The sequence below is a fragment of the Micromys minutus genome (genome assembly GCF_963924665.1).
Source record: "Micromys minutus genome assembly, chromosome: 4".
NCBI classification, from domain to species: Eukaryota; Metazoa; Chordata; class Mammalia; order Rodentia; family Muridae; genus Micromys; species Micromys minutus.
Genome location: NC_137973.1, coordinates 75763265 through 75786195, shown reverse-complemented (window position 1 = coordinate 75786195; position 22931 = coordinate 75763265). Strand labels below are relative to the sequence as shown.

At 38.8% G+C, this 22931-nt stretch overlaps 1 protein-coding gene across 1 annotated transcript in view; it reads left to right on the top strand.

Moving 5' to 3' along the window:
• Window positions 1–15635: 15635 nt before the first annotated feature.
• Window positions 15636–22931, top strand: part of LOC308420148 (uncharacterized protein) — a gene marked incomplete at both ends in the record, with an annotated part of 44951 nt that continues 37655 nt past the window's right edge. The window contains 5 exons of the mRNA XM_080916054.1: window positions 15636–15794; window positions 17588–17725; window positions 17922–18069; window positions 18405–18513; window positions 21151–21328. Of these exons, the coding sequence (XP_080772180.1) occupies window positions 15636–15794; window positions 17588–17725; window positions 17922–18069; window positions 18405–18513; window positions 21151–21328 (732 nt within the window). The remainder of the gene's footprint in view (window positions 15795–17587; window positions 17726–17921; window positions 18070–18404; window positions 18514–21150; window positions 21329–22931) is intronic.

The following is a 22931-nucleotide window of genomic DNA, read 5'->3' as shown; positions in this document are numbered from 1 at the left end:
AAACTACCAATACTGATGTTTATAATTTTACTCGCTTGTCCTAGTCATTAATAAAACTGGTTTTTGTTAGATCTCTGTGTATTTTTTTTCTGATGCAGAAGTTTTTAAAAATGATACTTCAAATTTGCCTGAAGAGATTCAGAGTGTCTATTTAAGTAGCCAAGATACAATATGAAAGATAAAAATCAACATTTAGAGAAAAAAGAGAAACTTGGTCTTGGTGTTACCAATATTAATTAATGGCATAATAGTAACTCAAAATTCCAAACTTTACACTATCATAGTGAAGGTTATACTTGCTTAAATTCATAGATATGGAAGATACTATTTTACTTATTCTATTTTTTGTTTATTTTGTGTGTGTGCAGGTGTATGTGTGTGTGCATTTATGTATATATGTATGTGTGTATTTATATGCATACATAGATCAGAAGACAAGTTGGGGGAATGGGTTCTTCCTTTTCATCATGTGGGTCCTAGGAACCAAACTACCATTGTCATGTTTGGCAGCAAGTGTCTTTATTCTTGGTCCAGGAAAATATTGTCCTTAAAGATCAGAGACCACCTGTTTATATTTCAATTTAATCTAAACACCTCTTTTATCTTGAAATACACCTACCTATGTACGTTTCATTCATCTTAAAGAATTATTGTAAACTGGCACAACCACTCTGGAAATGAGTCTGGCTAAAGACCCAGCTATATCACTCCTGGGCATATACCCTAAGGAAACTCCCGAATCTAGCAAGATGACTTCATTGGGCTAATATGTTATCTTACATGCACACAGGAATACTTTTTTCAATCCTACCTTGGCCAATATGAGTTCATCTCCTAGGATATGGGGTAGTTTCAGTATAGTAGCATTAAATCCCATTTGTTCATAGGTATCTCTCTCTGTCTTTGTCTGTCTGTCTGTCTGTCTCTCTCTCTCTCTCTCTCTCTCTCTCTCTCTCTCTCTCTCTCTCTCTCTCTCTCTCTCTCTCTCTCCCTCTCTCTCTCTCTCTCTCTATGGCTTTACTTGCCACAGTAGGCCTAAACTAGCCTTGAACTCAGAGATCTATGTCCTTAAGCTTCCCAAGTGCTATGATTAAAGGTAGAGACCACCATGTCTGCCTTTGATAGCATTATTTTTAATGGCCTGTCAAGGAGTGAATTAGAATTTAGTGCTTTTAAAGAAGTTTAATAATGCCCTTTTGTTTTTGTATTTTATGTATTTGAGGGTTCTATGTGTACCAGAATATCAGAAGAGGGTCTGGAATCTCATTATAGATACTTGTGAGCCATCTCTCCAGCCCTAGACAATGCCCTTTAAGAGAAAAACAGATTTAAGCACTTGAGAACCTCTTCCTTAGAGTAGAGTGTAGAATCTACTCAGAAGTCTGAGTGAGACCTAGGATGTACTGAAGCATGTAGATAATAAGTCTTTTAGATTGAATTACTCTTACAGGTGAAGCTATTAAACACAGAAAGATTGTTTAATTTCTCTCATACTGAGAGAGTTAAAGATAATGTTGGAAGTTTTAGGTAGAGATGGAAACTCCAAATGCTTAGGACTTGATCTGTAAACTGAACAGTTTCATGCATCCAACATCAGAAGAGGAATTATGGATTGTTTTTACATCTTTGTAGCATGGTAGTTTGTTCCTTTAACAAGTACACAATACCTGCTTTAACATGGACAAGTAAGACCTAAAAAATCAAACTTGAGTCATAAGCTTTGATACAACATGAAAAAAAATGCCTGTGTGGATGATCTGACATGGTTGGGCTTCTAAATTCCAGTCTTTTGGTATCATTTAATTCTGAGCCCATGTACATACATAGACTTTAGAACAGGAAAATACAAGAAGAAAACTTGGATATGGGGGATGATAGTTTTTTTGTTGTTATTGTTTGTTTGTTGAGGCAATCTCAAAATGCAGCCTTAGGTGGCCTAAAATTATAAATACCCATCCGTGTGCTGGGATTGAAGGCATGTATTCTTAACACCTGGCCAAAAGAAACTGTAAGATATGAAAAATTAACAACTTATATTTTTAGATTGCAAGATTATTTTGATGGGGAGTTTTCATACTGAAAATGTTCTTTATCATGTAGCATGTCGAAATATAGGGCATCTAAAGGAGGGAGTTTGGGTTGTATCCTGCCTATGTGTTATTTCAAAAAAATATTAAAAATTAAAATAAATAAATAAAATGGATCAAAACAGCAAAACTGTCCTTTCTAAACTGCCTCCTTATCTTATAGAAACAATCTAGCCTATTATACGGAGTGGGAATAACATGAAACTTTGGACATGTAAAGTTCAAGAGGAATGTGTGAAAATATTACATCATTTCCACATATGAGCAAAGATATGTGGGAAATTAAAATCTTTAAATACTATATTTAATAACATCAGGGAAAAAAAGGAGTTAGTAAGAAGTTGGCTAGATAGCCTAGTCACCAAAGAGTTTGCCCAACAAGCATGAGGACCTAAGTTTGATATCCAGAAACACACATTTTAAAGAAAGAAGCTAGAAATACTTTTTTTCCAACTCCATTCATGTGGAAATCATAATTCATAATTTCATGTTTCAGCTGGGTAGACATGTCACCATTTGTAACATCAGCCTGCTTCTATCTCCCAAGAACTGTAGCTAAAACAACTATGACCATCAATACGTGAGAACATCAAGAGCAGGACATGGGAGTCCTGTGGATATCTGCCCAGAAGGGACGTCACTGGGTCGTGTGGTAGCCCCATCCCAGGATTCTAAGGAACTTCCACACCAATTTCCATAATAGCTATACCAGTTTGATCTCCTATCTGTACGTCTTCACACTCAAAACATAGTTTGTGGAGAGTAGGTGACTCTGGCCTTTCTTTATATGTAACAGTCTAAGAACCACTGCATGATCATGAGAGGTTCATGGCTCTAGTTCATAAAGCTGATGGCATCACACAGATCTTCCAAGATAACACTTAACTGTTAGCTTTGGGGCTTTATTATAATGTTGTTTTACTTGGGAAATTCCATTAATTTCTGTATGTCTATATATGTGCATATATAAATATATATGTAAATGATTAGAGATGGGTGTAAGATTAATTAACCACCATATGAAAAGTGGCTCTGGTTGAGATTAGTCCTCACTAGAATCTTACAAGGTCTAGTTCTCAAATTCACTGACACATTATTTCATGCCAAATTATGACAATGTAACATTATTTTCACGGTACTTTTCTTGTTTTGTATTTGAGGGGAATTTTTTTCTTTAGGCATGGTCTTGCCATGTATCAAGAACTAACTCAAAACCTCATACCTCCATTCCCTGCATATTCAGATTATAGATCAACATCTCTATGCCCAAACCTTTCTATTGTTTCCAATCACTCTATTTGTATCTGACAATAACTACATACTTGGTGTTCCCACTCAGCACTGCACTGAAGTTCACATTGCCTTCCTGAAGCAATTTGTACTTTACCACACTTCTGCTTGAATTTCTCCCTCTAGGATTAAGTTCCAACTCCTCCCTCTGCTACTAGAACCCTAGACCCCATAGCCAATTAATCTATCCTTACCCCTCCTATTGCTGCAAGACATTGAGTATCCAACTTGCATGCCTTAATTGCAATCAGATTTCCTTATCGCTTGCCAGAATTCAATTTATTTCTCTCCTATCTCTGAAACCACACACATATATATTAGAAATATATTGTATACATTAACTATTTGTTTATAGTCTTGAATTCAGAGCTATAGTCACAAACAAGGTAAATATCAGAGAAGGAAAATACTCTTCAGAGAGACAGGGACTGGAGCACAGACTGTGCTTTGCACAGAGAGAATGTCTGTATTTAAGAGGGACTCTTGTGCATGCTGGAATAAAAGATTGGTCCCAAAGACTTAGATAATTTTGGCTGCATACCAATACCCTTCACGGTACTTAGGCTCTGTATTCAACAAGATAGAAGGCTGGTAGCTGATCTGAAAAGAAAAAAACAACAATAAAAAATAAAACAAAGCATCATGAAGTTTAGCACTTAAAATATTTTCCAAGAAGCCGGATCATCATGCAAACAGGTCTAATGCTCAAGCTATTAGACACTAGATATGAACACAAACTACCCAGCATGGAAACTTGTCCCTGACACAGCCTGACATTTGATAAAACAAAGGTCAGTCTGTATTTGTCTAATGAATGATCTTATGTGCGTTCCTGAATATATATCTAGAGTAGGAGGTTGCTTGTATACTTCAGATAAAGGCATCTGACTCTCTGGAACTGTGGTTATACACAGCATCCCAAGGTAGGTGCTGGGAACTGAACATTGGACCTCGGAAAGAGCAGCAAATGCTTTTAATCAACAAACCATTTCTCCAGTCCCATGAACCTCAACCAATGAGTCACAGTTAACAGAAATAAATTAATGGTGTCCACTTTCTTTAAACTGATGTTCCTATATACCGATGTCCAGAGAGACTATTCTCCTTTAAGTTGTTTCCCAGGTGTTCTGATCACACACATGCAAACACGGAAATTTATACTTTAGTGTTGATAAAACTTCAGGAGTAGGTGTCCAGGTGTCACAGCAGATGACCAAATGAGAAAATGAGGCATATGAAATACTGAGGCACATAGACCATTTTAAAAAGAAGAAAATCATGTTATTTTGGGAAAACTGATGGAATCAGAGATCACCATGTTAAGCAAAACAAGCCAGACTCAGAAACACAAAAATTACCCATGTAGAATCAAAGCATAAATATATCAATACCAAGAGGGATTTATAGAGGAATAGATTGGACCAGCCATATAGGAGAGAGGTCTGTGTGAGTACTAGGGGTAATATGCCCTTAATGTCTTACACACAAGTGTGAATATGTCATGATATTTGCAGTATTTTATACAGTCAGTACACACTGATTAGAATTCACAGTCTAATCACACAGAAAAAGAGAGACATTTTAAACAATCACTAATTTAGAAATAACAAAAATCAAGATATACTCCATTAAATAAATGTTCATTGGTCTCCCCTGAATTAGACAAATCACTTATTCATGAATTTTTTTAAATATCAGTGCTCTGCTTATTTTATTTTTTTGAACAACTTTATTTTAAAAAACAAAGATAAAAAAACAAATTTTAAGCATTTTTGCATAAATGTATGTGAATACATTTTTGTCAGTGCTTCCCTTTTTTTTTTCAAAGGTGTGATAGTGTTCATTAAGACCTTACTACTTACAATGAGCAAAAAGTACATGTAAAACAGGATGTAACCTGGAATTAGTCAAAGTTTTCTTGGTGTGTAATGATTGAGCATAATGGTTTTTTTTTTTTTTTTCCTTTCTTGAACTTCACGCAGTCTGTGAGTTGTTTCTGGGGTGTTCAGAGCTTTCTGGGGTGAGTAGCCAATTATCAGTGACTGCATATTATGTCTGTTCTTTTGTGACTGGGTTATCTCACTCAGGATGATATTCTCTAGATGAAACCATTTTCTTAAGAATTTGATTAAGACATTGTTTCTGATAGCTGAGTAGTACTCCATTGTGTAAATGTACCACAATTTTTGTATCCATTATTCTACTGAAGGACATCTGGGTTCTTTCCAGCTTCTGGCTATTATAAATAGGGCTGCTATGAACATTGTGGTGCATGTATCTTTGTTATATGTTGGAGCGTCTCTGGGTTAAATGCACAGAAGTGGAATAACTGGGTCTTCAGGTAGTACTATATCCAACTTTCTGAGGAACTGCCAGACTGATTTCCAGAGTGGTTGTATCAGTTTACAATCCCACCAACAGTGGAGAAGTGTTCCTCTTTCTCCACATCCTCGCCAGCATCTGCTGTCATCTGAGTTTTGGATCTTGGCCAATCTGACTGGTGTGAGGTAGAATCTCAGGGTTTTTTTTGATTTGCATTTCCCTGATGGCTAAGGACATCGAGCACTTCCTTAGATGTTACTCAGCCATTCGATATTCCTCAATTGAGAACGTTTTGTTTAGCTCTGTACCCCATTTTTAAATAGGGTTGGTTGATTCTCTGGTGTCTAGCTTTTTGAGTTCTTTGTATACATGGATATTAGGCCTCTATCTGATGTGGAGTTGGTAAAGATCTTTTCCCATTCTGTTGGCTGCCGTTTTGTTTTCTTGACAATGACCTTACCCTTACAGAAACTTTGCAATCTCATTAAGTCCCATTTGTTAATCTTTGACCTTAGAGCTTGAGCCATTGGTGTTTTGTTCAGAAAATTTTCTCCTGTGCCTATGTGCTCTAAGGTTTTCCCTACTTTCTCATCTAATAGTTTCAGTGTATCTGGTTTAATGTGGAGATCTTTGATTCACTTACACTTGAGCTTTGTACAAGGAGATAAGAAAGGGTCTATTTTCATTCTTTTGCATGCTGAGTGCCAGTTGGACCAGCACCATTTGTTAAATAGGCTGCCCTTTTTCCATTCAATGTTTACGACTTCTTTGTCAAAAATCAGGTGACCATACACGTGAGGGCTCATTTCTGGATATTCTATTCTATTCCATTGATCCACATGCCTATTTTTGTACCAGTACCATGCAGTTTTCAGCACAATTGCCTTGTAATATAGCTTGAGGTCAGGGACAGTGATTCCCGCAGATGTTTTCTTGTTGTTGAGGATGAATTTCGCTATTTTAGGTCTTTTGTTATTCCAGATAAAATTGCACATTGATCTTTCCAACTCAATGAAGAACTCGGTTAGAATTTTGATGGGGATTGCATTGAATCTGTATTACTTTTGGTAGGATGGCCATTTTGAAAATGTTGATCCTTCCCATCCATGAGCATAGGATATCTTTCCATTTTCTGAGATCTTCCTCGATTTCCTTCTTTAGAGGTTTGAAGTTCTTGTCATACAGGTCCTTCACTTGCTTAGTTAGAGTCACACCAAGGTATTTTATAGTTTTTGTGACTATTGTGAAGGGTATCTTTTCCCTAATTTCTTTCTCCACATGTTTGTCCTTTGAATAAAAGAAGGCTACTGATTTGTTTGAGTTAATTTTGTATCCAGCCACTTTGCTGAACTTGTTTATCAGCTGTAGGAGTTCTCTGGTGGAATTTGTGGGGTAACTTAAGTACACTATCATGTCATCTGCAAAGAGTGATGTTTTTACCTCTTCCTTTCTGATTTGTATCCCCTTGATCTCCTTTTGCTAATTGCTCCAGCCAGGACTTCCAGTGCTATGTTGAATAGGTAGGGGGAGAATGGGCAGCCTTGTCAAGTCCCTGATTTTAGTGGGATTGCTTCAAATTTCCCACCGTTAAGTTTGATGTGGACTGTTGGTTTGCTGTATATTGCTTTTGTTATGTTTACGTATGAACCTTGGATTCCTGTTCTTTCCAGGACTTTTAATATGAAGGGGTGTTGAATTTTGTCAAATGCTTTCTCAGCATCTAGTGAGATGACCGTGTGATTTTGTTCTTTGAGTTTGTTTATATGGTGGATTACATTGATGAATTTCCTTATATTAAACCATCCCTGCATCCCAGGGATGAAGCCTACTTGGTCATGATGAATGATCGTTTTGATGTGTTCTTGGATTCGGTTTGCAAGGATTTTGTTGAGTATTGTTGCATCAATGTTCGTAAGTGAGATTGGTCTGAAGGTCTCTTTCCTTGTAGGGTCTTTGTGTGGTTTAGGAACGAGGGTTATTGTAGCTTCAAAAAATGAATTAGGTAGTGTTCCATCTGATTCTATCTTGTGGAATAGTTTGGAGAGTATTGGTATTATGTCCGCAATAAATGTCTGATAAAATTCTGCACTGAACCCGTCTGGACCTGGGCTTTTTTTGGTTGGGAGGCTTTTGATGACTGCTTCTATTTCTTTAGGTGTTATGGGATTATTTGGATGGTTTACATGGTCTTGGTTCAACTTTAGGATCTTGTATCTGTCTAGGAATTCATCCATTTCCTCCAGATTTTCCAACTTTGTGGAATATAGGCTTTTGTAGTAGGTTCTGATGATTTCTTGAATTTCCTCAGTTTCAGTTATTATATCTCCACTTTCCTTTCTGATTTTGTTAATTTGTATACTCTCTCTTTGCCCTCTAGTTAGTCTGGCTAGGGGTTTATCAATCTTGTCAATTTGCTCAACGAACCAGCTCTTGGTTTTGTTGATTCTTTCGATGGTTCTTTTTGTTTCTATTTGGTCTATTTCTGCCCTAATTTTGATTATTTCTTGCCATCTACTTCTCTTGGGTGTATCTGCTTCCTTTTGTTCTAGAGCTTTCAGCTGTGCTGTCAAGTTGCTGATGTATACTCTCTCCAGTTTCTTTTTGGAAGTGCTCAGGGCCATGTGTTTTCTTCTTAGTACTGCTTTCTTTGCATCCCATAGGTTTGGGTATGTTGTGTTTTCGTTTGCCTTGAATTCTAGAAAATCCTCAATTTCTTTCTTTATTTCTTCTTTGACCCTGCTATCGTTTAACAGAGTGTTGTTTAGTTTCCATGTGGGCTTTTTGTTGTCTTTGTGGTGGTTAAAGACCAGTCTTAGACCATGGTGATCTGAGAGGATGCATGGGAGTATTTTAATCTTCTTATAGCGATTGAGGCTCGTTCTGTGTCCAATTATGTGGTCAATTTTTGAGAAGGTGCCATGGGGTGCTGAGAAGAATGTGTATTCTTTTACTTTAGAATGATATGTTCTGTAGATATCTATTAATTCCAGTTGGTTCAAAGTCTCTGCTAGTTTAACAGTGTCCTTGTTCAGTTTCTGTTTCCATGATCTGTCCACTGGTGAGAGTGAAATATTAAAGTCTCCCACTATTATTGTGTGGGGTAAAATGTATTTTTTGAGCTTTATTAGGGTTTCTTTTATGAATGTGGGTGCTTTTCTATTTGGAGCATATATGTTAAGGATTGGGAGTTCCTCCTGACAGATTTCCCCTGTAATGAGTAAAAAGTGTCCTTCTTTATCTTTTTTAATAACTTTTGGTTGGAAATTTACTTTATTCGATATTAGAATAGCCACTCCAGCTTGCTTCTTGGGGCTGTTTGCTTAGAAGTTTTTTTACCGACCTTTTACTCTGAGATAGTGTCTGTCTTTGTCTCTGAGATGAGTTTCCTGTATGCAGCAAAAGGCTGGATTTTGTTTATGTATCCAGTCTGATAGCCTATGTCTCTTTATTGGGGAGTTGAGACCATTTATGTTAATAGATATCAAGTAATAGTGGTTTCTGTTTCCTGATATTATTGTTTTTGTGGGTTGAGTTGTGTCTGTGTCTCTTTCTTCTTTTGGTTTTCTTGCTTAGGAGTTTTCTTGTTTTTACTAGGATGTAGTTCCCCTCATTGTATTGGGTTTTCCACCTATAATTCGTTGTAGTGCTGGGTTTGTGGTCAAATATTGTGTAAATTTAGATTTGTCTTGAAATATCTTCATCTCTCCATCTATGGTGATTGATAGTTTTGCTGGGTATAGCAGCTTGGGCTGGCACTTGTGCTCACTTAGGGTCTGCATGATGTCTGTCCAGGCTCTTCTAACTTTCATAGTCTCTGTTGAGAAATCGGGTGTGATTCTGATTGGTCTGCCTTTATATGTTACCTGACATTTTTCCCTTACTGCTTTTAGTATTCTTTCTTTGCTTTGGGCACTTGGTGTTTTGACTATTATGTGTCAGGAGGAATTTCTGTTCTGGTCCAACCTATTTGGAGTTCTGAAGGATTCTTTTATGCTCATGGTCATCTCATTCTTAAGGGTAGAGAAGTTTTCTTCTACAATTTTGTTGAAGATATTTACTGTGCCTCTTAGTTGATATTCTTCCCCTTCTTTTTCCTATTATCCTTAGGTTTGGTCTTCTCATTGTGTCCTGGATCTCCTGGACATTTTGGGTTAGGAGTTTTTTTGCATCTTCTCTGGCTGTTTTGTCTATGTTTACAATGTTGTCTTCGGCCCCCGAGATTCTCTCTTCCATCTCTTGTAGTCTATTGGAAATGCTTGCTTCTGTGACTCCTGATTTCTTTTTTAGGTGTTCTACCTCTAGGGTTATCTCTTTTAGTGTTTTCTTTATTGTGTCAATTTCCATTTTAAATTCCTTCTTCCATTCCTTCATCTCTTTGGTTCTGTTTTCCTCTAGTTCTTTGAGTTCTTTGAGTGTTTTTCTTGTTTCCTCTTTAAAAGCTTCTGATTCTTTTTGCTTTTCCTCCCGTTCTTGTTTAAGGATCTCTATAAGCATCTTGAGGTATGATTTTAGGTCTGCGTCTTCTTTTTCTGGAGTGTTTGGCATTCCAATGTTTGCTGTGATGGGAGAGCTGGGTACTGGTGTTTCCAGGTTTTCTTGGTTTCCTTGTGATATGCTCTTTCTCTTTCCTCTTGCCATCTTGTTGTCAGTGATATGTTCTTGCCTTTCCCTTGTACCTGGTCTGTGTCCCTGGATCTCCACTGGTCCAGGTGGCGGATGGTACGAGCCCTGTTCTGTGCCCCAAAGCTGCCAGGTGGGGACAGAGATCTCAATGCTGGGTTCCTGGTGCCTGGATCTGGCAGGGCAGGGACGCACTTTCCGTGTACACTCGGCAGAGATCTCTCTGCTCCCTGGCTGCTCAGATCCCCTTCTCACCAGGCTTTAAACCTTTGGGAACTGCTGGTCCAGGTGGCAGATGGGCCGAGCCCTGTTCTGCACCCAAAGCTGCTGGGTGGGAACAGAGGTCCCAATGCTGGGTTCCTGGTCCCTGGATCAGGCAGGGCAGGGGCACGCTTTCTGTGCGCACTGGGCAGAGATCTCTCTGCTCCCTGGCTGTTCAGATCCCTTTCTCACCAGTCTTTAAACCTTTGCTCTGCTTATTTTAAAATATTGATTCACTAAGGTATCTAATTCTTCCAAAGATTGATATTTTTAGATACAAAATGTCAAAAATTGAAAGAAACCATCAATTTTATCAGTAAAGTCTTAAGATTTGGGCGTGAATCATATACTTAAGACAGAAAAAATGCCCGTATTTACTTGTGTGTGTTTGTGTGTGTGTGTGTGTGTGTGTGTGTGTGTGTGTGTGTGAGTGTGTGTGCGCGCGCGCGCGCGCGCACATTCGCGCGCACGCGCCGTGCCATTGCAATTGCTTATGTACACACATGTCTAGGTCAGAGGTCTACTTCAAGTAGATCTTTCTGTCACTATCCACCATATTGTTGACACAAGGTGTCTAATTGAAACTGCCTCTCACTGTTTCAAATAGACTGGCTTTCTAGCCCCTGAGATTCATCTACTGCTAGGGTTCAAGGCAGACAGTCATACTCCACTTTTATAATCCTGTGGCTCTAAACTCAGGTTCCTGTGCAAGCACAGCAAGTACTTTACCTCTAAACCATGTCCCCAGCTCAATAATAATGTATGACAAAATAAAAAAAAATGTTATTTCTTCTAAGTCCACTCTTGAGACAATATATAGCAAGAATCTGAGTCTGAGAACTTATAATCTACTTGTCAATGGTTCTTTAAGAAAAAGTATCACTCATTAAAACAAAGTATAAATCATTCTGTTCATTTTGGGGGGTGTTTTCCTCCATTCAGACAACACAGTAAGAAGCAATGTTACCATTTTCTCACACAGGACATCAAAATAATAGATCTAACAAAATTGGTTATTATTACTTCACTGTGCCATTCTTACCTCCAAAACAATACTCTCATGTATTCTTATAAAAAATTAATATTAAGCAGACATGACCTTTTAAGGCAAGATCCATTTATCCCAACCACAAATAACTTTGTAATTCCCAAGGTAGTTTTAATTTTACAGATCCTCAGACTGAACCTTAGAGACCTTCAATGAGCAATATACTACACTTTGAGGGCCATTATTCCAGGATAACCTAGGTTTACCAGTGAGCTTGTGTTGGGAGCAACTTTCTTTTGAGACATATTAGATGTACTGGCTGGTTTTGTGTGTCAACTTGACACAAGCTGGAGTTATTAGAGAGAAAGGCACCTCTCTGGAGGAAATGCCTCCATGAGATCCAGCTGTAGGGTATTTTCTCAATTAATGACCTAGGGTTAGGAGGGCCCATTGTGGTTGGTGCCATCCTTGGGCTGGTAGTCTTAGGTTTTATAAGAAAGCAGGCTGAACAAGCCAGGGGAGGCAAGCCAGTAAACAATATCCCTCCATGGCCTCTGCATCAGCTCCTGCTTCCTGGCCTGCTTGAGTTCCAGTCCTGACTTCCTTTGGTGATGAACAGTGATGTGAAAAGTGTAAGCTGAATAAACCCTTTCCTCCCCGACTTGTTTCTTGGTGATAATGGTTTATGAGGAAACAGAAACCCGAAGACATTAGATTTGAAGATGTCTAAACAAAATATTTCTCGAAGTGTCAAAAGTAGCTACAGGTAACTTACATGGTGTGACACTAAATGTAGCAATTAATGGATTGGTTTCAGATAATGTTGACTATAAAATTCCCAACAGTCATTTGTACAATAATCAAGTGGAGTGTCCTTTGATTGAAATAAAGTTCAATGGTACATTCAGATGAAAAGTAAAGCAATCAAAACAGTTATCAGAGGCTAAGACCCCTATCAAGATCTTAAGGACTTGAAGAAGACAAAGCCCTTAACTCTACGATGTTTTATGACCCTGTGTAGAAGTGTGTCTGCTAGACTGTAAGTGCCCATTCAGTTGAATGATTCATTAGTAAATCGATTAATAAACATTAAAAGAATAATACTCAATTCATGACAATTGATAGCAAACACTAAAAATTAATAATAATTGCCAATATTCATAATAATAATTAGTGCTCCAACAAGGCCTTAGGGGCTCTCTGAATGGAAACCAAGACGCCAAACTTAGCGCATTCTTTGATTTCATGGTTGTGAAAAAGGTGATTCCAGCTCAGTCACAAGGGGCTTTGACTAAGGTGTTTAAGAACAATGATATTGGAGCACCTATGGGTGTGTGGTGTGGATTTGTGTCACCTGTGGGTGTGTCTATTTGGTTTGTATTACAAGGTCTGAGTCTGTGAGCCATACCCACGGCTGAGAACGTAATCCTTCTTTAGACTTCATATCACAATGAGGAGACTTCATGTTACAAAGACAGGCATTGATTTTATATTGTTTTTATTGTCTCTTTGAAAGATAAGGAGCCAGGTGTTCACACCTGTAACTCCACCCCTGGGAGGAGCCAGAAGGGTCAGGAATTGAAAGGTAGCCTGGGCTATACACAGCACATTAGAGATCAAACTATGCTATGAGAGGCCTTGTTGCATAAAAGAATTAATGAGGGTGAAGGAGAGAGGGACGAAGGCAGGGAGGGAGGGAGGGAGAGAGGGATGGGTGGACAAAGTGGTGGGGAGAGGTGCAGTTTTTAAAAAATGATTTACTGTTACTATACTTAGACCCTTTCAATCACTTACAAACATTAAGGAAAAGCCGGGAGAAAAACACAGACAGCGTTTTAATAAAGGTCAGTTAAAGAAATAGAGAAATGATGGTTATAGAATTTTCTGACATCGTCTTTATTGTTGTCCACTTTGACTTCAAATCTAGGTGAAAGTGTCATGGGAAGATTTCCCGCCTTGAGTAATTAAGTACTGAAAAATTCTAAACTTAAGGTTTTAAGTCAAACCTGATGTGAACATTTCATCCTATTCATGACAATAAGTAACATTAGAAGTTATTTGGTTCTGGAAGTAAAATATAGCATCTCACAGTCCCTCGATTCTTATACTGACAACTACTGTTTATAACACAAACAAGTAAACTCTCAAAAGATCAAACTATAGACTGTAGGATAAATGGTTCAAGATTAAAAATCAAAGTTGCTCCTTTCTGAACCTGTAACCCAGGTGACTTAGCTTCTTCATGCTTCCATTTTGGAAAGAATGACCCACCCCAAGTGCCTTTGTGATTCCCTTCATTTAGAGAAGCCACTCCCAACTGGCTTCTCTGTGCAAAGCAGCCTCTTTCACTCTGTTTAGTGTTTGAATCCTTTATTGGTCTAATCTAACCCATGAGACACAGCTTTGAGGTCTTTGGAGGCAATGCCAGAGTTTTCTGATGTCTGAGACTAACAAGAGAGCATAGGGTGAGCACATAAAGAACTCAGCTTTTTTACATGAATTTAAAAAAATAAGAAAAATCAAGGAATAAACATTAACTTGTCGAGGTCCACTATGTATCAGAATAGTACAATAATGTCTTTCATGGATCTTTCTTTTCTTTATCATTTTGTTTGCTTGCCTGCAACATGGTCTGACTATGTAAGGCAGGCAGACATGGCAGCAATTAATCCAGCTTCACACATTGTTTCATTTAACCTTCACCAAATTCCTTTTACACATTATTATTGTTCTAAATTTACAGGTAAGAAAATTGAAACTGAGAGACAAAAAGAAAAAAAATAACTTACCTCCAACCCAATTTACAATCTAGTAAAGAAAAAAAAAACGTTATGCATGTCAGAACAGCAAAAAGAAGTTCCTATAGTGCATAATAACAACACTTCAAGCAAATCCAAAGCAAAGAAAAATGTGCCTCTGCATCGTGCCTGTACTAGCAAGAGTGAGGCCATGCCAACAGCTCAAGATCAATGCTTTACAAGAAGCTACAGTTGTTACTCTGACAGCCACAGGTCTTCTAGTCTCACACAGACTTGTCTGATTAGCAAAATAGCCTAGAGTACGTAACATATGCTATTTACTGACCCTTTAATAGGAGTCCAGACACTTGCATGAAATGTTTTCTATAAATTAATTCATTTAACATTGCCAAAATCTCATTAATAATTCACATATCTCGCAAAAGACAACACTTAAAAAAGTAGTTACACAACCCAATCAGAGAAATATGTGACTTTTAAGTGACCAGGACAAAAGAAGTGGATCTTGCCTTCGGCCTGCTCCTGAGCCAACCAATATTGACATAGTACAATCGGCTCAAACTGTAGAGCACTTTATTCAATTTAAAAAAAAAAAAAAACTAAATCTTAGGTGAAGTGTATTAAGTTCTCAAGTTACAAAAGGGCTTTGAACACTCAATGCCATTGGAAAACCGAAACAAACGGGGCTATCACGGAAGGTAACAAAAGAAAATCCTATGTGACCAATAGCCGGTTTTGAAGCTTTGTACTTCAATCAGTCCCATCTCAAGTCATTCATCGATGCCATGCCCACTCCAGTCCTGGTTGGTGTTTGCTTTTTAACACAAGCCTTTTTCATCTGCTTTTTTCTGTTGCTTTTTTTTTCTTAATCAGTTGCTAACCTCGCCCTATAAACAGGCCCTAAAAACTTAGTCTTGTGGTGCTGCATCATTATGAGTGATGCTGCTGCTGCTGCTGCTGCTGATGATGATGATGATGATGATGATGATGATGATGATGATGATGATGATGATGGCAGTGACAAATGCCCACAACTATGAGGATGACCACACAAACAATCCAAAGGGGTAGCTCACTTCAGTAAATACTCGGTACCTTAGAAAGAACATGAATGTGATTAATATAATCCTCATTGACATTTAGCTGCTAAGTCTCTAGAATAAAAGCAATAAGGAAGAACACCAAGAAATATGAGAACTTCACTCTACACATATATGCAAATATTTTGGACGTGATTCAAATTCCTTTCAAGGCAAACACATAAATACCCTTCTGTGCCACCACCGTCTCGCTGTAGCATGTGTGAACATGGCGCCAGGTCTGAAGGTCCTTCTGGTCCTCACCCTGCATCTCTTGCAGGGTGTGAAAAGCTCCATGATCCATCTCAACAACAATGGATACGAGGGTGTGGTCGTTGCAATCAACCCCAGTGTGCCAGAGGATGAAAGACTCATCACAAGCATAAAGGTAAGAAGGGTTTGATTACCTGTGTATTTCCAGGTCAGTAATCCTGTTGCCTGCACATCTGAGCTCACACACAGTTACACACTCACACACAGGGTTTTACTCTCCAAAAGGGTGGCTTGACTGTCTTCATCATGTCTGCAGTATTATCTACAGTCAAGATGGGACTGTGCTTAGCTTTCTATTTCTATTGCACACTAAAATCTGTGTTCAAGCTGTTAATAACTTATTAACTAGGAAAGGTAATCGACTGCAGAGCAGTGGAGAAGATCTCCTACTTTATTCTAATAATGGTGCTTTCCACAGTCCATGCAGCAGATGGGCAGTGTGCTCCAGCAGCTTGTCCTGCACACTCCTCCCGCTGCTCCCACATGCGCAACTTTGGAACACCGAACATCCTTACGTTTCTTACCTTAAAGGAAAACACACATTTTTAAAGCTGATTTGTTTCTAATTTTACTTGTACCAGTATAATAAAGGTTTTAGCATATAGTGCTTGAATATATACTCTATCCTTAGATCCTCTCAGCATTACTAAGATCTAAGAAAAGGACTCTAACTCTTATGTAAATAAGAAAGTAAGTGATTTATAGTCATAAAATTAATGCCTGAACTGAAATCAACTGGCCCTTCAGATTTTTATTTTTACCACTAGGTAAAACTTGGTCTTTTACTATACTTAAAGTTAATTAGAAATGTTTACTACATTTATTTTGACTTATCACTTCTCTTCGTGTGCTTATTAAAAACAAAGTTAACATCAAGTATAACCATATACCAAACTTTAAACTCACAGGTTATGCAACTGAGGGTTTAAAAATATAAGATTCAGAAAGTGAGAAGACTGTTGTTCGAGAACAACTCTCTGTGCACAGCACATTAGCTCTCGGGATGGGCTCGGTCAAAACAAACACTTAAAGAGCAAATCCAAGTGTCTTAGCTTTCCTCCAGTTCTGAGCACTAACCCAGGCCACCTCTCTCCACTTGCAGGAGTGCCCTGTCTTCTTCATTTTCTAGATATGTACTTCCTCCCTGGGTCCCCAGCAACCCTGCTTCTCCCATTCTGTCCCTGGCAAAGGCTCAGGGTGTATTGGGCATTCAGGGATGCTTTCTAGTGCAGAAAAGCATAGATTATCTTCACTTGATCTCTGCTGCTGCTGCTTCTTTGGATTCCTTGTTGTTCTTCATAATGCTGGTTAGCACCTGCATCTGGATCAGCTCTGCCTTGGAAGAACACAAAAGAGCTCAAAAGAGGGAGTGCGGCCATTTTGATTGACAGCACTCAACAAGCTTGCCTTTACCAAGGACTTTAGAATCTAACCCATGCTACCAGGTGCAGCAACAAAAGAACCAGCTTCCTGTCACTCATTGGCACTCCAAGCTGCAGCAAGAATTATACAGTTGTTTCACATCCAACAAAGATTGTTCAGTGCAGTGCAGATTTGGCCATGATGCCTCTATTCAACTCTGCCGTTCCACCGTAGGCCAGGGTGCTGATTGTCGATTTAGACTCTTGCTCCTCTATCTCATTTTCTAGAATCACCCACAGACTTCCAATTCTTATTACTTTTATAACTGACCCAATCTCTTCATTACTATCTCCAACCTGTACTGCTGACTACAAGAGGAAACAGGTAAAAATAAGTGTGAATTTGGGCACTTGAAAAAAAAGATACAAACTTGAGACTTGGCAAAATTATTCTATTTAAGAGAACTCCGGTTTGCTTCTACTTTGTGTACATACTTTAATGCTAACCTTGTGTGACATCACCACAATGCACTTTTTATTTTCTCAGGAAATGGTAACTCAAGCCTCCACTTACCTGTTTGAAGCCACCAAAAGATTTTATTTCAGGAAAGTAAGCATTTTAGTTCCCATAACCTGGAAGTCAAAAACTGAGTACTTCACACCAAAACAAGAATCATATGACCAAGTAGGTGTCACATCTGTCTCCTAAACTGCTTCCTGTCACTTTTACAAATGAATCCTTGTACCTTGTGAATGCTAATTCTGTTGGGACTGAAACTAGTAACATAGCTTCATCAGTTAATCGAGACAGTCCTTGTTTGTAAAACCCCTTGACTCTAACGTTCCCAGAATTTGACCGGGTCTGTTGCTCTGCATTTTAGGCAGACGTCATAGTTGCTGATCCTCATCTGAAATATGGAGACGATCCCTACACCCTTCAGTATGGACAGTGTGGGGACAGAGGACAGTACATACATCTCACTCCAAACTTCCTGCTCACTGAGAACCTGCATATCTATGGACCCCGAGGTAGAAACGTCTATCTTTTTCTTCTTCTCTCCACGGGGAAAAGCAATCCACTACCATTAGTGCGCATTTCTAAGACTTTAAGAAAACTAAGCCTTAATTAATGCCTGTGTCTGAAATTATGGTAGTTATATTCCACCTATTTGTGCATTCAAATTTATATACAAAATGGGTCACTTGTAACTAGCATATTCAAATTTTTGAGCTATGAAAAGTATCGATTTCTTGGGGTCGGTAACAGTTTGAACTTGGGAAATAGACAAAGTGGTTGAAAATATAAGGAAACTGTGTTCCAATATTGTAACTTCAGTTTTGTAGATGACAGTCTTCTCTCTCAGGCAGAGTCTTTGTCCATGAGTGGGCCCATCTCCGGTGGGGAGTATTTGATGAGTACAACGTGGACCGGCCTTTCTACATGTCTGCCAAGAAAACTATAGAAGCCACAAGGTATCCACGTGACCTGTCTGATTCTACAACTTCCTATCTATCGCTCCTCACCTTTCCGCATTGGGCAGTTGAGGACAATCGGGGGATCTACTCAAGCCTCTGTATGAATTGGTAGAATCTTTAATTTGGCTTTTAAATTAAAAGTAATAGAAAACACTTAGAATATTGTTTTCGGATATTGAGAACAATAAGAATTGATGTCTAAACAAGTAATTCTATAAGAGAATGTTAATTTGATGAAAGAGGGCGCTAGAGAAACGCCTCCTCCTGCCCTCTCTGCAGTGTGGTCTGCAGAGCTGCCTGGTCCCATTCACTCAGGCTCAGATGACAGCAATGCAGGCCTCTGACTCCCGCTTTCACACCACAAACCCATCCTCATTCTACCTTTAGTTGTTTCTCCTCTAGATCTTTCTGATCCTCCCATCTGAGGTTAGATACGCTGAAGAGAGTCCCAGAGAGAATGCATGGAAGAGAGTCCCAGAGAGAATGCATGGAAGAGAGTCCCAGAGAGCATGTGCGGAAGAGAGTCCCAGAGAGCGTGTGTGGAAGAGAGTCCTAGAGAGCGTGTGTGGAAGAGAGTCCTAGAGAGCGTGTGCGGAAGAGAGTCCCAGAGAGAATGCATGGAAGAGAGTCCCAGAGAGCGTGTGTGGAAGAGAGTCCTAGAGAGCGTGTGTGGAAGAGAGTCCTAGAGAGCGTGTGCGGAAGAGAGTCCTAGAGAGCGTGTGTGGAAGAGAGTCCCAGAGAGAATGCATGGAAGAGAGTCCTAGAGAGCGTGTGTGGAAGAGAGTCCCAGAGAGCGTGTGCGGGCTTCGCTCACACTTCTACTAACCAGCTTATCTTATTGTTGTTTGGTTTTCTCCCAATAGAGTTTAAGATCCTTGAAGACTGTGAAAGTGAGTGAATGAGTGAGTGAGTGGGTGGGTGGGATATTAGTTGGCTAGTTAGTTGGTTAGTTTTTAGTTTAACTTGGTTTTGGTTTTGTAATTCTCTAAATAAAGTCAAAACTAAACAATTATCAAGCGATAAACATTTATATCATTAAACAAATGAATGAGTTTCCTTATGATCAGTCATAAAAAGATATACATATCTTTTTAACGTGTGTGTGTGTGTGTGTGTGTGTGTGTGTGTGTGTGTGTTAAAACAAGCCCCTAAAACACAATTTGCTGAACTCTTGGTCTATGTCCAGAAATGTTGATTCTTGTCATGTGTACGTCAGGCTCTGCGTCCAACCCCAGAGCTACCTCCTCTGGAAAGACATTACAATCTCCGTTATTCATACAATACAAAGAAATTTATAAAATGAACTAATGTCATAAGTATGAATAAGAAGATTGGATGGATGGATGGATGGATGGATGGATGGATGGATGGATGGATGGATAAGTGGGTGGGTGGGTGGGTGGATAGATGGATGGATGGATGATGGATGGATGGATGGAGGGATGGATAGATGGATGGATGGATGGATGAGTGGGTGGATAAGTGGGTGGGTGGGTGGGTTGGTGGATAGATGGATGGATGGATGGATGAATGGATGGATGAATGGATAGATGGATGGGTGGATGGATGGATGGATGGATGGATGGATGGATAGATGGATGGATGAGTGGGTGGATAAGTGGGTGGGTGGGTGGGTTGGTGGATAGATGGATGGATGGATGGATGGATGGATGGATGGATGGATGGGTGGGTGGGTGGGTGAGTGGGTGAGTGGGTGGATAGATGGATGGATGGATGATGGATGGATGGATGGATGGATGGATGGATGGATGGATGAATAAGTGGGTGGGTGAGTGGGTGGATAGATGGATGGATAAGTGGGTGGGTGGGTGGGTGGATAGATGGATGGATGGATGGATGGATGGATGGATGGATGGATGGATGGATGGGTGGGTGGGTGGGTGGGTGGAGATAGATACAGGGTTTTGGTTTTGTTGTTGTTGTTTTGTTTTGTTTCTGAGAATCCTTTGATCCCCACCCCTCTTTCTCTGACAGATTTAGCAATTAGCTGTGTCATGAAGCCCAGTGTTTTGATGCATCTGTTTTTTCAACTTTCCATTTAGTCTAGCTCACTCATTATAAAAAATATAGACTGCAAATTACTATGCATTTACAACTCTGTAATGTATACATGGAAATTTAAGAAGATTTTAAACATATTTTGATTTTCCTCTCCTCACCAAATATCCAATTCCTCTACAACTCTTATTTAATTTAATCTTTATGACATCCATGTAAGTTTGATATTTATCAAATTATTTTTATCCCACAGAGAAAATTGATTGATTGATCATATTAGTAAGCCAATAGATGTTTAAAACCATACACTGAAAATACAGGATTTGTGGGGAAGAGGGTGTTTAGGTGTTGTTGTTGTTGTTGTTGTTAATGTTGTTTTCCTAAAACCTAGGTTTATAGAGGTCAACATTGTGCCTACTCTTGTCAAAATAAAATATTTTGTGTATGACCAAGAGGAGTTGTCACTGAGAAAAAGATTTCCTGACAGGAGAGAGTAAGGGAAGTTCAGAACTGGGGCTGAGGGTGTAGCTTTGTAATAGAGAGCTCGCCTAGCATGTGCAACCCCTGGCTCCAACAGCTAGCACTGCCAACGGTAATCCAATTCTTTTATCATAGGTGTTCTACCAACATCACTGGCACCAATGTGGTCCATGAGTGTCAGGGAGGCAGCTGTGTGACAAGGAAATGCCGGCGAGATTTAAAGACAGGACTGCAGGAACCCAAGTGTACATTTATCCCAAATAAATCCCAGACTGCCAGGGACTCCATAATGTTCATGCAAAGTCTTGATTCTGTAAGTACTTTCTATTTTTCTCACAATGGAATCCTTGCACACAGTTAAGCAGTGAAGCTTTATTTCCATTATGCTACTAGGTATATCCATCAAGAGGAAGAAAATGACTCGTTGACCTGATTAAAGGCTGTTTTGTACAGGCAGGGTTGGTATGTGTCTGGATAGAATTCTATCCCTTCTTATTAATCTGTTCATATCTGCAGAGGTAGTACTGTACCCTTCTTACTTGAATTACATGGCTTCTCAGACTCTTTTCCTCACTAGTGTCTGTTGGACTTGTGTGCAGAACAGCAACCACACACTAATCCATCCCCCATGTGGTTTCTCACACCAGACTAATGGAATCAACAGTGGAGCTTTCAGATGACATTCTAGGTTTTCCACTATCTTCTTGTTAAAGCTTACCACACAATTATAAAATGCTAATATTTGGAAAATCCAGATGGTCCTGTCTCCACAGAACAGATATAATAATATAAGTTCTCAAAAACAATGGCTTAAATACGTAATTTGAGGGGTATCAACAGATGTGTGATAGTCAATGGATTTGACACAGAAACTTCATATGTGTTTCCCAGATGTCAAAGGTAGAACATTACTAAATCTGGTATTTAGTTCCCTCGTTTTAAAAATGGCAATTAAGATACATGGTTTCTATTGTTATCATTATGTTTATGAGTTCTAATATAAACAAGTTTAAACCCAGTGATAGATGCAAGGAAGGTACAAAACAAGCCTTAAAATTTTAATTTTAAAATTTATAATATATTTTAAAAATGTGTAGTCATTTTTTCTCTTGATAAAATCAACCTTTAAAAATTTTAATTTCCACTTGACACATAATAAATTTATGGCATACAATGTGACATTTTAATAGGCATAATGTCTAATGGTGAAATTGGACTAATTAGCATATTCATTACCTCAAAGATTTATGCTCTTGTGGTAAGAACATTCAAAATCCTCCCATCATCCTATTTTTAAACACAAACTACTGTTAACTAAAGTCACTTTATTCTGCCACTAAACACTAGAATATATTCCAATAATCTACCTATAATTTTATACTATTAACCAAACTCTCTATGTGTCCTTCTCACTTGGATTCCCAGTTTCAGATGACCAACATTCTACTCTATTTCTATTATCCAAGGTTTTAGTCTTGGTGTACCTGTAAGGTCACAAAGCATCTCTCTTCTTGTGACCTAATCTATCACTTAGCACAGTGTTCTCTAGGCTCACTTATATGGAGGCAATAATAGTGCTTTGTTCTCATTTGTGAGTGAGTAATATCCAAGTGCATGTGTACCACATTTTATTAATTTATTCAATCATTCGTGGACACTTAGGTTGAATCTACATTTTGAACACTGTGTCTAACATGGATATGCAGCTGATATGGTTGTTGTATATTTATGAAATATATCTGAGAAAGAGAGAAAGAGAGAGAGGGAGAAAGGGAGGGAGGGAGGGAGGGAGAGAGAGAGGGAGAGATTTCTTGGTCATATGGTGTTTCTATTTTTTTAGTGTTTACAAACTCCTGTTTTATGTTCCCTAGTGTACTAACTTGTCTTTCTACTAAGGATGAACATTCTCCCTTTTT